The sequence below is a fragment of the Xiphophorus maculatus genome, chromosome 5 (genome assembly GCF_002775205.1).
Source record: "Xiphophorus maculatus strain JP 163 A chromosome 5, X_maculatus-5.0-male, whole genome shotgun sequence".
NCBI classification, from domain to species: Eukaryota; Metazoa; Chordata; class Actinopteri; order Cyprinodontiformes; family Poeciliidae; genus Xiphophorus; species Xiphophorus maculatus.
The window spans coordinates 99,590-115,013 of NC_036447.1; the positions used below are offsets into that span (position 1 = coordinate 99,590).

The 15,424-nt window shown below is 48.7% G+C and overlaps 1 protein-coding gene across 2 annotated transcripts; it reads right to left on the minus strand.

Moving 5' to 3' along the window:
* Nucleotides 1-849: 849 nt before the first annotated feature.
* On the minus strand, nt 850-11,591 carry tmem178a (transmembrane protein 178A). Of its 2 annotated transcripts, none has more exons than XM_023334573.1 (4): nt 10,696-11,573; nt 9,646-9,759; nt 4,075-4,212; nt 850-3,761 (listed from the first exon to the last, which is right to left on the minus strand). In XM_023334573.1, the coding sequence occupies exons 1-4, from the start codon at nt 11,183-11,185 to the stop codon at nt 3,520-3,522; spliced, it is 984 nt and encodes a 327-aa protein (XP_023190341.1). In that variant the 5' UTR covers nt 11,186-11,573; the 3' UTR covers nt 850-3,519. The 2 variants fall into 2 exon arrangements, with proteins under 2 accessions (XP_023190341.1, XP_023190342.1); XM_023334574.1 differs by having other exon boundaries at nt 3,617-3,810; nt 3,927-4,212; nt 10,696-11,591.
* Between the last annotated feature and the right edge of the window lie 3,833 nt (nt 11,592-15,424).

The window sequence follows — 15,424 nt, forward strand, 5'->3', positions numbered from 1 at the left end:
ACTCTTTAAACTCCTGCTCATTTTAGAATATACCAAGGTTATGGATATTCTCCCGGGATTTAAATGTTCAGGACCTCATGGAAAGCTATGGTGGGCCGGATTTGGCCCCCAGGCCTTGAGTTTAACACCTGCTGCAGCCATAAGGCACTGAGAGTTTTAAAGAAGAAGAAGAAGAATTACTTTATTCATCCCAGCAAGGAAATTATTTCGCAGTTACAGCAAGAATTTTTTATACACAGATTAACACACACACACACACACACACACACACACGACGGGAGCTGCGTCTGCAGGCAGCCAGCTGAGCCGGCGCCATTTGTGAAGGAGGACATGCGGCAAAGGTCGTCGGGACCGGGAGTCGAACCCGACTCGACCCGACCCACGGTCAGTATCACAGGGTATTTGGATGGAGGCCTCCATCAGGTCTCCATCAGGCCTCCATCAGGTCTCCATCAGGTCTCCATCAGGTCTCCATCAGGCCTCCATCAGGTCTCCATCAGGTCTCCATCAGGCCTCCATCAGGCCTCCATCAGGTCTCTGGATGCAGCAGATGTTCCAGCGTTGAACTGGTCGTAGCGTCAGACCGGTTCTCCTGTCTGCGGTTCGGTTTCCGCAGCAGAGAGAGGAAGAGTCGGTGCTCATCATCCTCACAGCAGCTTCTAGAAACCACGTTTCTCTGAAATCACACTGACTGACTTCACACATCCGCAGGCCCAATGGGGGAACAGAACCCGACCTTCTACAACGTAGCACACAGGCCCAGAAGAACCGGTCCGGTCATGGGCATCTGAAGGTCAAAGGCAGTTACTCACATTTTAACTGTAAGAAACAAAAACATGAAGCCACATGGAGGCGTTACATCGTTTATTTACAGATGCATCTCAAAATGACATCAGCGGATACAGAGGCACCTCCAGAACCCGGCGGGGCAGCAGAACCCAGCGGGGCAGCAGAACCCAGCACAAGGTTCTGTAAGGGATCGGTTGCGGCTGACATTAACAGGTCAGAGAGTCTCTGGGCAATGAGGACAGGAACCTGGACGGCTGAGATGGACTTGAGGCATCTTGTTCTGATCCAGGAGTTCCTGACCCGGCTCCACAGGAACAGAACTGGACCGGTATACCGGGTTCTGAGGAAGTTCCATCTGGGAAGCAGCTGGATCCAGACCCGGGTTCTGGAGCAGATTCTGCCATAGATCAGGCAGAACCAGGGTGGTCAGTGAAATGCACCTGGTTCTGTTTTTTCTGACCCACAAACTCTCTGACCTGGAAACTGGTTCGGTCCGGTTGGTTCCTTCCAGTTTGTGGCTCAGTAGCTGAATGAAAAGAACTATCAGAACATGGCTGCAGAATAATACCAGATCAGAACATTTACAGTATTTACATCCAGGCTGTGGTCCAACGTTCACAGAACCAATCTCTGGGCTTCTCCAACCAGAACCAACTAACCCATTGACCCGGTAAGGTCCAATTGACTCGCCTTCACGTTCTGATGGAACTGGACCCAAGCAGCAGAATTCTGGACAGGAGCAGCAGAGTTTCAGGTCCGTTCTGCAGGTCCGGTTCTTAAGCAACCACTGGCCCAGTTCGTCCTACAGACTGAAACTTCTGAGCACGCTCAGTAGAGACGTTTGTTTCATCCAATCAGATGATCACCTGCAGTCACCTGACATGGCCTGGAGCAGAAACATCTGGAATCCACAAATTTATCAAGCTGAGAGACGAGTCCAGATGTTAACTAGTCCAGAGACGTTAACGAGTCCAGAGACGTGAACGAGTCCAGAGACGTTAGCGAGTCCAGAATCATTAACGAGTCCAGAGACGTTAACGAGTCCAGACATTAACTAGTCCAGAGACGTTAACGAGTCCAGAGACGTTAACGAGTCCAGAAACATTAATGAGTCCAGAGACGTTAACGAGTCCAGACATTAACTAGTCCAGAGACGTTAACGAGTCCAGAGAGGTTAACGAGTTCAGAGACGTTAGCGAGTCCAGATGTTAACTAGTCCAGAGACGTTAACGAGTCCAGATGTTAACTAGTCCAGAGACATTAACTAGTCCAGAAACATTAACGAGTCCAGATCTTAACTAGTCCAGAGACATTAACTAGTCCAGAGACGTTAACGAGTCCAGAGACGTTAACGAGTCCAGAAACATTAACGAGTCCAGAAACGTTAACGAGTCCAGAGACGTTAACGAGTCCAGACATTAACTAGTCCAGAGACGTTAACGAGTCCAGAGACGTTAACGAGTCCAGAGACATTAACTAGTCCAGAGACGTTAACGAGTCCAGAAACATTAACGAGTCCAGAGATGTTAACGAGTCCAGAGACGTTAACGAGTCCAGAAACGTTAACGAGTCCAGGGACATTAACTAGTCTAGAGATGTTAACTAATCCAGAGACGTTAACGAGTCCAGAGACGTTAACGAGTCCAGAGACGTTAACTAGTCCAGAGATCTTAACGAGTCCAGAGATATTAACTAGTCCAGAGACGTTAACTAGTCCAGAGACGTTAACGAGTCCAGAGACGTTAACTAGTCCAGAGATATTAACTAGTGACTAGTGACTAGACTAACTGCAATGGAAATTTAGTTGAATTCTGTTCAATGACAATAAATGCTATCTATCTATCTAGTCCAGAGACGTTAACGAGTCCAGAGATGTTAACGAGTCAAGTTAATGTGTCCAGAGATTTTAACGAGTCCAGAGACGTTAACTAGTCCAGAGATCTTAACGAGTCCAGATATGTTAACGAGTCCAGAGATATTAACTAGTCCAGAGACATTAACTAGTCTAGAGATGTTAACGAGTCCAGAGACATTAACTAGTCCAGAGACGTTAACTAGTCCAGAGATATTAACTAGTCCAGAGACGTTAACGAGTCCAGTGATCTTAACGAGTCCAGAGACGTTAACTAGTTCAGAGATGTTAACGAGTCCAGAGATGTTAACAAGTCAAGTTAATGTGTCCAGAGATTTTAACGAGTCCAGAGACGTTAACTAGTCCAGAGACGTTAACTAGTCCAGAGACGTTAACGAGTCCAGAGACGTTAACGAGTCCAGAGACATTAACTAGTCCAGAGACGTTAACTAGTCCAGAGATATTAACTAGTCCAGAGATATTAACTAGTCCAGAGACGTTAACGAGTCCAGAGATCTTAACGAGTCCAGAGACGTTAACTAGTTCAGAGATCTTAACGAGTCCAGAGACGTTAACAAGCTGTGATTTTCAACAAGTCCAGACCTGGGCAGTGGGGAGCCCAGTGGAATGAAAAACATTCCTCATCCTCCAAAATAAAACTCTCAGGAGAAACTGTGAGGAGCAGCGGTCCGTGTGGCCACGCCCACCTGTGATGTCATAGCAGAACACCTGAAAATTTGCAGTGGTCAGAGCCCAACTGGATTCAGTTAACACTTCCTTAGTTCACCTCCACCAGGGGGCGCTACCTACACAAAGGATCTACAGACAGGTGAGTCTGTCCACCTGAGGTCCAAAGTCGCACAGCCGGTACCGGCGGCTCACACGGAGGATTCACGGGCCGTTTTGGATCGGAGCGCGCCGGCCCGGCTGAGGAAAGGGAAGGCGGTTCCGAGGCAGCCGGAGGCGACGGTCAGACCCAGGCTGGCCCAGGCGCAGCAGATGGACCAGCCGTAGCCGTGGTCCACGTCGGACGGGAGACCATAGATGAAGGGCGGATTCCTGGAGAGGTCGTAGGTCACGCTGGCTGCATACGTGCACAGAGAAATGGTGCAGAAGATCCCTGAAGACAGAAGCAACGCTGGGTCAGGACACACAAAGGATCCTGGGTTCTGAAAGCAGAACATGAACCAGTAGAACCTCAGTGGGTCAGAACCTCAGGACTTTCAGCGAATCAAACAGAACCGAGACCCAAACAGGAAGGTCTTCCTCCTGGCTGGAATCACACCTGCTGCTTAGCCGCCGTCCGGTTCTGGTTCTGAACAGATCACTCTTTAATGGACCGTGTATAATCGTATCTGTGGTTCTGTGTCTGGGTCGGATGGGTCCGGTGTGTGCTGCAGCGCCTGGCTGCCCCAGCAGGGGGCGCCCCCTACCTGCCATAAGGAAGAGCAGGCCGGAGACGTGCTGCGTCAGACTCTCCTCCCAGAAGAAGCCGACCGACGCCACGATGCTGCCGCACAGCAGGACGGCGGCCGCCATGCCCAGGAAGCCCGCCGTGATGCGCCGCAGATCTGAGGACACACACACAACACACACGTATGTGTGTGTATATATATATACATATTCCTTCTACGTCCTTCTACGTATATATATATATATATATATATATATTATATACGTATATATATATATATATATATATATATATATATATATATATATATATATATATATATATATATATATATATATATATATATATATATATACGTATATAAATATATTTATATACGTATATATATACACACACACACACACAGCAGTGAGCATCTGGACCTGTGCTGTCAAACTACATGAGCAGGCAGGAAGTTCTCAGAGTACTAGGTTCTGGTTCTGGTTCTGGTTCTGGCTGAAGACCAGGAAAACATCTCTTCTTCAGTTTCTAATGTGTCTAATGAGGCTCAGAGACCCATAAATTGTTGCCGTGGTAACCGGCTCCTGCTCACCCCCCTCTGTTACATAACCACCCTAGGATGTTTCCATGGCAACTGGCAACACACAGTAAGAAGGAACTAAGGACCTCCAGTACAGCCGATGGGAGGCTGACATCACTTGAGTGACATCACTCAGGTGATGTCAGCCTGCAGGTAACCTTCACATTGTGTGTGTGTGTGTGTGTGTGTGTGTGTGTGTGTGTGTGCCATGTATTTGAAGCATTGCAGGAATAATTTTCCTGTGTGTCAGGAACCTGTTGGTCCCTGTGGGGCCAAAGCCTACAGGAACCAACAGGAACCTACAGGAACCGAAAGTTACGTATGTAACTACGGTTCTATGAATCCCTACTGACCGCCAGAGGGCGGTGCTGAAAGCACTGAATGTTCCCTTCGCGCATGAGCCGATCGAGTAATAATATCAACAGAGTCACACCTGTGACATATCGGATCATCAATCAGAGGCTATATAGCGTGACATCACCCAAGGCTCTGTTCCTACAGAATCTTCTCGCAAAATGCAAGGATTCTGAGTGACAGAGAATCTCTGGCGGTCATCCGGGATTCATAGAACCGTAGTTACATACGTAACTTTCGTTCTATTTCATCCCTACTGACCGCCAGAGGGTGGTGCTGAAAGCACTGAATGACTAATACCATCGATGTCACAAGGAATCCTGAGCACATACCTCACTGAGAAGGCCCAGAGGACCCGTGTAAAAGAACCTGGTCCAGAGGATGGGAGGAGGCCACATTCACATTGCAAAATCTAGTGAACGTGCTCGGAGAAGCCCATGATGCAGCAGCACATATAGCTTCCAGTGGAACTCCTCTCCAGGCTGACCAGGAAGTGGAAACGCTACTGGTAGAGTGTGCCTTCACGCCAACTGGCTGGGGGCGGCGCCCTGCAGCGTAGGCATGGCAGATGACATCCACAATCCAATGGGAGAGATGCTGTTTGGACAGAGGACAACCTAATCTAGGGCCCCCATAACACAACAGCTGGTCTGAGCATCTTATAACAGCAGTGGCTGCAATAAATGCTTTCAGTGCCCTCACTGGGCACAGTAACTCAGAACTATCACCAGCTTCCCTCACGTAGGCTGAAAACGCACCAATCTCAATGGCTGGTTACAATGAGAATGAGAAAACACTTTAGTGACAAACGTCGGGTTTGGGCACAAGGTAACACCAGAGCCATCTGAACTCCATTTGAGACATCATGGGCTGGCAGAAAGAGCATGTAGCTCACTGACCCTCTTAGCTGAGACAATAGCCAACAAAAAAGCAGTCTTATATGACAACCATTTGAGGTCCGCCTGAACGAAAGGCTCAAATGGAGGGTGGCACAGAGCACTGAGGACCAAGGACAGGTCCCAAACTGGTGCTCTTAGAAAAATTGGCAGGTGCAGTCTACGAGCACCACGCAAAAAAAGAGAAACCAGATTATGGCTCCCCACTGTACAGCCATCAGTGTCAGCATGACTAGATGATATAGCTACTACATATACCTTAAGCGTTGAAGGAGAGCGGCCCTTATCTAGTAGAGCCTGAAGAAACTCCAAAATAGTGGGTGCCGCATAGGTGACCGGATCATCATTACAGGCAGAACACCACCGGGAAAACAGACGCCATCTGTTTTCATATTGCTGACGAGTGGAGAATGTCCTGGCACTCAAAATAGTGTGTCTGACCGGATCTGAACACCCAGTCAGCTGCTGGTTAAGCCTCCCAGTGGCCACATCCACAGCCAGAGGCATTGGGGATCGGGATGCCCTGTCCAACCCCCCAACTGAGACAGAAAATCCCTCCTGGCCAGAAGACACCATGAGACCCCGTGACACAGATTCCATAGAAGTAGGAACCATGGCCGTGCCGGCCAATACGGAGCTACTAGCAACATCCTGTGGCCCTCCTCGAGAACACTCTGAAGAGTCGGCCAAATCAGGGAAGGGGCGGAAAGGGATATAGGAGGACCCCGGGCCAAGGATGGCCCAAGTAACCGATGTTAGTTTGCCCAGCAGCTGCAGGAAGGCGATATAAGGAAGCTGCCTGCCCAGCCTGAATCGACTCACCAGCTGGAGAATGTCGTCCACCCTCCGGACAGATGGCAGGCTGTCATGGAGGGAGAATCCAAAAGCAACCCAAGAAAAGTGGTTGTCTGCGATGGAAACAGACAGCTTTTCTCCAAGTTCACCTTGAGGCCCAACCAAGACACATGCGGCAGGTTTCAGTCAATGTGGACTGAGCCAGCCAGACTTGTCGGCGAGCCTGGACTAGAAAGGACATCACACGCCCAAGCTCTCTGGTCATGAATGCAAAGGCCTGAAGCACTGCGTTGCTAAAGCCGATAGCTGTATCTGCCCTACTGGTATTCTGAAAGGGCAACCATGAGGTGCGCCAAGGAATTGCCAAGGTGGCCGGCACGAGCTCCAACATTATACGCTTTACAGAGGAAGCAATCTGTAATGCGATATTGAGCCCACGGGCACCGAACATCATCACGCAGGGCTTCATCTGTGGACACAATGAGCAAGGCAATAGCAGGTTCGACCACAGGCACACGATCCAAGCCTGCCTTGACCGAATCATGCATAGCTGCCAACACCCAACCATCTGTGGAGAGACGTGAAAAGGCTCTAGGGTCCTGCCAACAAGCATGCAACTCCCTGAGGTACTCCTCTAATGGAGGGACAGAAAGGGAGTAGGGCCTTGTCCGCGCCTGAAAAAGGCACTGCCAGGAACGGACTCCAGCACTTGCGGGACATCCAGCTGCAGCCGTCTCAAGGCCATATGCATGATGTACTGCATGGAACTGTCATCTGAGCCACTAGCCGCACTCTGAGACAAAGAGTGTGAGCCAGTCTTCGAAGCGCGAGACGTCTGTGCCTCCTCCTCCTCATTCCCAAAGTGAGAGTCAGAGGCAGCCAAAGACAGCACATCGTCCTCCACAGCTAACACTGGCACAGGTGGGAAAGAGAACCCAGTCATGGGAGCATCCACCTGAGGTGCCTGAAGAAGGGATTTCATCTCCACAGACAATCGTTCAACCCTTGTGGAAAGACCCCGATCAGATTTAGCTCGCCTCTTCTTTGGAGGAGCCACAGAGGTTGTGGCCTCAGTCCTGCCCTTAGAGCGCCTAGGAGTGGCCACCTGCCCAGAAGGTGGAAGGTCATTGCCACATTCAGGGCGTAACTGGGCCAGTCGAGCCACTTTCACTGCATGGGGCATGTAGCTGCAGTTCATGCAAGGGTTTTCTGACAGGGCCTCAGCCAGGTGATCATGCCCAAGGCAGACATGGCACAGGTCGTGACCATCATCTGCCTGAAGCACAGCCCCGCAATCCGCACAACAGTGGGAGCTAATCATGTCCAAAACTGAAGCGAGTCAAATCACAGGCAGACAGAGCAGACTACGATTGGGAGAGGGGGCGAAAACGCTGCCGTCACCAATCAGTTAAAAATGGCAACAAAGGGGCTGACACCGTCAGCTATGTCCGGAATAAAGGACGAAAAAAATAAAACTGGGAGAGGGGGCGAAAACGCTGCCATCACCAATTAAAGCAGCAAACAAGAGTCAGGTGAGCCAAACACAAAACTAAGATCACAAGATCGGCTGAAATTGGGAGAGGGGGCGAGCAGCTACCGTCACCAATTACAGAAAAAACAGCAGACCAACGACAGGCAGACGCGTTCCGCTATGTCCAGTATAAAATGAAAATCAAATCAAGATTGGGAGAGGGGGCGGAGAACGCTACCGTCACCAATTAAAGCGAAATGTCAAATCTTAGAAAGGCTAACACCGTTAGCTAAGCTCCAACATGTGTACAAACACAGTAGTTATAAGCTGCGAATTGGGAGAGGAGGCGCAAACGCTGTCATCTCCAACAAACAGTACCTTGAACGAAGATCCGTCGCAGCCCTAGGAGGGCGATACACCGCTACTCTGGCCAACTGGCAGTCAGGGGTCCAACAACGGAGAAAGATCCAGAAATCCAAAAGGCCGATGCCATACAAAGCGAACCGCACGTGAGAAGAAAAGAGGAACTTTTCCTCTTTTCAGATCATCAGATCATCTGATCAATCAGATGATCTGATTGATCATCCGATATGTCACAGGTGTGACTCTGTTGATATTATTACTGAACGGCGCATGCGCGAAGGGAACATTCAGTGCTTTCAGCAACGCCCTCTGGCGGTCAGTAGGGATGAAATAGAACTACAGGAGCATAGAGGAACCTACAGGAATCCACAGGAGCCTACAGGAACCCACAGGAACCAACAGGAACCCACAGGAACCCAAAGGAGCCTACAGGAACCCACAGGAACCAACAGGAACCCACAGGAACCCAAAGGAGCCTACAGGAACCCACAGGAACCCACAGGAACCTACAGGAACCAACAGGAACCCACAGGAACCTACAGGAACCAACAGGAACCCACAGGAGTCCACAGGAACCTACAGGAACCTATACGAACCATCAGGAGCCTACAGGAACCCACAGGAGAATACAGGAACCCACATGAACCAACAGGAGCCCACAGGAACCTACAGGAACCAACAGGAACCAACAGGAACCCACAGGACCCTACAGGAACCTATACGAACCATCAGGAGCCTACAGGAACCCACAGGAACCCTCAGGAGAATACAGGAACCCACATGAACCAACAGGAACCTACAGGAACCCACATGAACCCACAGGAGCCTACAGGAACCTATACGAACCATCAGGAGCCTACAGGAACCCACAGGAGAATACAGGAACCCACATGAACCAACAGGAGCCTACAGGAACCCACAGGAGCCACAGGAGCCCACAGGAGCCACAGGCACCTACAGGAACTGTTTTCAGGTTCATATTAGAAATGAATGTAAGTCAATGTTTAGTCCCTGCGAACATACAGAAACAAACATACAAGTGTGTGTGTGTGTGTGTGTGTGTGTGTGTGTGTGTGTGTGTGTGTGTGTGTGTGTGTGTGTGTGTGTGTGTGTGTGTGTGTGTGTGCTTACGCAGCAGGTGCCACTCGTCCTGCTGGATGGTCCTGGTCAGGTTCAGAGGGATGTTCCTTAATCTGATTGGCTGAGAGAAGTGGTACTTCACAGCCGTGCAGCGATCTGCGATACCTGCAGACACACAGGTGAGACACACCTTTGATGATGTCATCAACCAGCAGAAGCGCCCTAATAACCTGCCAACCATCAGGGTCAGAGTGGCAGGTGCATCATGGGAAATGTAGTGATGCGGCATGGCTTTAATCTGACTAATGGAGGCTGATGTAATCTGTGGTTCTGGTTCTGTCAGGTCCAGAGTGGGTCAGAGCATTTGGTAGGACCCAGTGTGCTGGTCTCAGGTCAGCAGGACCCTGGTTCTGATCCGTCCTGGCCCACCGCTGCTGGGTCGGGTCAGAGGTCAGCATTATCCAGCTGCACGTCTTCAACACCTGGACAGGATCTGGAACCCAGATCGTTCTGGAACCTGTGTCTGGACCGCTGGATGTTCTTCTAAGAGTTCTACAGGAGTCCGACCGGGATCAGATCCAGAACCCGAACAAACCATCCAACCAGAGGAAGCTCTAGGGGAAACCGGGTCACAGCAGGAGGCTGGAGGAAAGCTGCAGGTGGTGTGTCCAACAAGAACCAGAAGAACCAGAACCAGCAGAACCAGAACCAGCAGAACAAAAACCAGAAGAACCAGAACCAGCTCTCAACTGCTGACACCATGGACAGGTTGCCAGTCCCACCAGTCCTCCCAGTTCACTGGTACCGGCAGGTATTGGGTTGAATCCAAACTGAGCTTCTTCTCACTCCAGTTCAATTTCAACACAGACTGATGACCTCATGACGTCACCAGGGGACCTTTGACGTCCTCGCAGTCAGCTTTCTGTTCTATGACCTCCTGTGATGTCATCAGGGGTCACACCTAAAGAAAGCTCAGGTGTCTGAACGGAACATCCGCAGCAGCAGATCACGTGATTAACCATTCCCATCCATCCCTCATCGGTGGTGCATTTATCAGTGTGTGTGTGTGTGTGTGTGCGCGCGCGCGCGCGGTTCACGCACCCCGGTCGATCAGCTTGTCGATGTCCGGGTCCAATCCCTTGAAGTAGCATTTCCTCCAGAGGCCGGAGTGCGTGGAGAACAGCGGCCTGCCGCACTCCGTCTCCAGGATGCCCATCCCCAGGATGGCCCGCCAGTTCTCCAGCAGCTCCTCCTCCCTGCTGCCCACATGCACGGGCTTCATCAGCGCCACGTCCCGCTGCCGGGCCGCGGCGCCGCCGGTGTCCACCAGCGGCAGGTGGTAGATGGGCATCTCCCGGTTCTTCTGGTCGTTGGAGTCGGAACCGTCGCAGTTCTGCTTGTGCCTGCGGGTGTCGGTCTGGTACCAGTGGTCGGTGGAGATGGCGGTGACCAGCAGCAGCAGGGACAGCGAGCTGAGCGCCAGGCTCACCGCGGACACCTTCACCGTGATGGGCCGCGCTCTCTCCATGGCCGGCAGCTGGACCGAACCGGCGGCGGTTCTGCTGTCTGCGCGGGTTCCGTTACTGGACATGCTGAGCTGCCATCCTCCTCCTCCATCAGCTGTTCCCGGTTTGCCCTGGAGAGCGCGTTGTCATGCCGACTGGCCTCTGAGCTGCGTCAAGGTGCGTGCAGGTGGGCTGCTGCACCGGAAGCCGGCCCTTCACAATAAAAGCCCAGTGTCATTATTGTTCTAGAAACTTCCAGTGACTCCCTTCCTGCTGGCATCAAAGAACCGAAGTAAACTTTGACCTACACCTGTCCAGGTGATGCTGCAACAACACCATCTGATGTCATCAACAGGTTCTAACCACCTGCTGGTTCTGAGTCCAGTCCAACAGAACGACAGTCCCTCTGATTACGCATCATCATGTTCAGTTAATCTGGATTATTCAGATTATTATTTAATTCTTTGAAGAGGAAAAAACAAAGTCATATTTTCAGAGACTGCGCCGCCTTTCTGCGTTAAGTTATAAAGTTTCAGACTAAATTTGGATTTCGCTCAGAGCAATCATCCCAGTTATTTAGAAATTAGAGGATTAATCTCCACATCCACCCTAAATCCAGCACCACTGTTTATCCAACTTAAACCCAATTTCAACTATTTCCTTATAAAACCCCAGAAGAAATAATGAATCATTAAATCACTGTCTGGATGTCCTTCATCACAAACTCATCTCACCTTAGGGTGACCATATTTTACTTTGGGAAAATCCGGACAACCTGCAGCGGGGGGGCTGGGGGGGGCGAAAGTCTAAGAGCGGGAAAACTACATACATTTCCGCTTTCGCATGTTGTTTGCAGGGCTGCCCGCACTGACGCAGCTCAGGGATTACGTGACACGCAGTGCCCTACAATGCACTGTAAGCTATGTAATGTGTTTTGAGGCAATTGACCAAAATCCCGGACGATTTTTAAATTCCCCCCGGACATCTTTTTAGGTCTGAAAAGTAGGACATGTCCGGGAAAAAGAGGACGTCTGGTCACCCTATCTCACCTGGTCAGGTGTTTCAGAAGCAGCAGGTACCAAACCTGGTAGAATCCGTCTGGATCTCCAACCTGCAGCTGTTTCCGGTAACCTGGTTTCCATGGTTACCACAGCACTGAGACCGGCCTAGTTGAAGGTCTAGTTTATCCATATAAACACAGACGGTGGAAGAACCACAGATCTGGTTCTGATCATGTTACTGAACCGACTGGAGAACTGGGTCAGACTTTCCAGTCCAGAGCTCAACTGGTTCCAGTCCAACCTGAAGAACTGGGATTTCTGTTTCAAGAGGTCAGAGGTCACATGTGGGGTTCCCCAAGGTGGATCCTGGAACCCTCGGATTCTACACCAATCTGTTCTACACCACCTAGTTCTACATCACCCTGTTCTACACCACCCGGTTCTACAGCACCTAGTTCTACATCACCCGGTTCTACAGCACCTAGTTCTACAGCACCCGGTTCTACAGCACCTAGTTCTACATCACCCGGTTCTACAGCACCTAGTTCTACAGCACCCGGTTCTACAGCACCTAGTTCTACATCACCCGGTTCTACAGCACCCGGTTCTTCAGTACTTCACTGGTTGTTTATAAATCACTCAACGGTTTAATAATTTATCGTTTGGACTAAATGGAAAGTTTCGATTCTTTGTTCTGTTGTTGAAATGTGATCAACAAATAACATTTGATTGATTGATAGCTAAATATTCATCTCCAAACTAGTCAGTTAGCTCAGAGCTACATGTTTAGCCAAAATAGAAATTTACTTTGAGATAGGTGGAGGGAGGGGGACTTTCAAAATAAAGGCTGAGCCAACTCCTCCATAAGTCCTGCTGGTGAGATGCTGAAGCATCTCGACTCGTTCTGTTTTCAGCTGAACGATGATGATTGGAGACATGACGGTTTATGAAGACCCATCTTTTTATTTTGGTGGTCCACTTCCGGTTATCAGCAAGTGATTTAGTGTCAAATCTAAATATTTGGCTCAGAGATAAATAGGGCTAGCACAGGCACCTTAATGAGCAGGTGATATAATCCAGTGGTTTTATTTTGAAATTCGGTTGTGAAGGAAACTCCAGATTAGCGCTGAGTCTGCAGATCGATGGAGGGATTAGTGGGTGGGGGCGTCCGGGTGTGTTTTCTTGTTGGAGAGAGTCAGGGTCATGTGACTCGACTGGACTCATCTTCGTCCTTGTCAGCTTTATCTTGTTTCTGTGGCGACCGGGTGACTGAGGCCTCCTGGGAAATCTCAGGTGAATGCTTCTGCCGTCATCCCAGGAAGAAAATAAAAGCTATGAGAGCGATCAATAATTCAGGAGCGTCCCTGCTGGCCTCTGCTGCTTCCTGTAACTCAACACCTCCCCCCAAACCCGACCAGATAAAACAGAACCGACAGGAGCTTCAAGAACAGGAAGTGAGGAGAAAACCCCACACTCTCCAAAATAAAACAGGAATCTACTAAAAGCAGGAGGCTTTGAAAACAGGAAGCTCTACTGGACACAGGGGCGCCGCCAGAAATCTTGGGCCCCATGACAAAAAAAATACATTTCTTCTGTCTATTTGACCCATAAAAGGCGTCAAATTTTAAAGGTTTGCAACGGCCTCGCTTTCTTTGGATACTAGCACAATATTTACTTCTCATGAATTTTACATGCAACAGTCTGCATGCTGTTTGCAAGTAGGCTGCTTACATTTTTTAAATTAGTTTTAGATTACTGAAATGTCTCTCCCCACGAGGAACCTCATTCACTCACTGCTAAATGTGCTAATAGTGGAAAAACAACTTATTATTACAGGAAAAATGTTTATCTGCTGTCACTGGTAGCTATGCTAACTAGACTGAGCATTTACAACAGGCTGCGCTAGCTATAGCGTAGCACAGAGTGATGGGGAGGAAAGATGAGCAGCCACATGAGATTGTGATTGACAGCACTAAAACCCGCCTCGTTGCCTCTAATTGGTTGTGTCTAGAGAGCACTGGGAGAAGGCAGAGGAAGTCATTTTTTCACAAATCATCTCTCATGCCATACTTCGACAACATAATGACAGTTTGAAAAAATATGTAAAAAAATATGTATTTTTTTATAAAAGTTACATTAGTGCAGCTTTAATTTCACTCAGGAGAGGGCGTAGTAACATATCTATAATTTAAACACAAGTTAAGGTAAAACTGTTTGGACAGCCTCCAGTCCAGACAGGAGGCTGTTTTTATCATCATTATATAAAGATTGTTTGAATTTCTGTCAGTAATATTTATAGTGTTTTTGTTACGTCATTGTAAAAAGAACAAAGACAGAGAAATCCCTACAGACTCACTGGAATGATGCTAACTAGCTTGTCATTGGACACAATGTTGCTCACCTTTTTCACTGGAACAGGGGTTAAAGGTTATGCTGGTATCGGGGTTAGAGCTGCTGCTGACCGACTCAGCTATTGTTACGTGGTAAAAGGTACAGGGACAAGTTAAATATATTAATATGTTAGTAACTTCTTTCCCCCTGAATTCATTAAATGCAAGTGAAATGGAGGCAAACAGTCGTCTGTAGCTAAGCTAACTATGCTAAATGGTTGATAATCTCTCAGTCTACTCACCTCTCGGAGAAAAACTGGGTTACAAATTGACACTCTTGTCTTTTTCTCTCTCCCTCTCTCTATTTTTTATTTTTTGAAAACCTGATTTTATTATTTTTCTTAGCAGCTTAGAAACTGCCACAGTCGTTCTTTTTTTTTATTGCAAACAAAGAACATATGTGAACAACATAGAACAGTAATAATTACAAACAGATACAACATAAATGGGCTTTACAGAACATAGAACAATTATTTTACAATGTCAAAATGAAATCGGTGCTCCAGGGTTGCAGGTCTTTAAGGGCAGTTATGATTTGAATGGCTTTAGCATTTGAGCTGATTTTTAAGGATTCTAAATAGATATTAATAGAAGATAATAAAATCTGGAAATTAGGTTTTTGTTGTAAATGTTTGGAGGTGTGAATATGATATTTACCATAAATAATAAAAAAGTTGACAACATATAAAAATTCTGTTTTGACAAGTTCACATTTCTCCATCTCAAACAAAATATCCCACAGTCCTTCATGTTTTCCACTGACTACTGCTGAACATCGTCACCAGGAACAAACCATTTCATGCAGATCCAGGGGGGTCCAGGGCAGGCCCGGCGGCATGGGCGGGCATTGGGGGGCATTGAGGGGCATTGAGGTTCATTGGCCGCCCACAGAGTCAGCCGTGCCCCCCTGGACTTCAAGCTGTTTGTTGTTTTT

Coding starts and splice junctions, on each gene's coding strand:
- tmem178a (XM_023334573.1), bottom strand. CDS start 11,185: ATGTCCAGTAACGGAACCCGCGCAGACAGCAGAACCGCCGCCGGTTCG. Junction 4,213..9,645: donor GGACGAGTGGCACCTGCTGC/GTAAGCACACAC, acceptor GTGTGTCCTCAG/ATCTGCGGCGCATCACGGCG. Junction 3,762..4,074: donor CCTGCTCTTCCTTATGGCAG/GTAGGGGGCGCC, acceptor TTCTGTCTTCAG/GGATCTTCTGCACCATTTCT.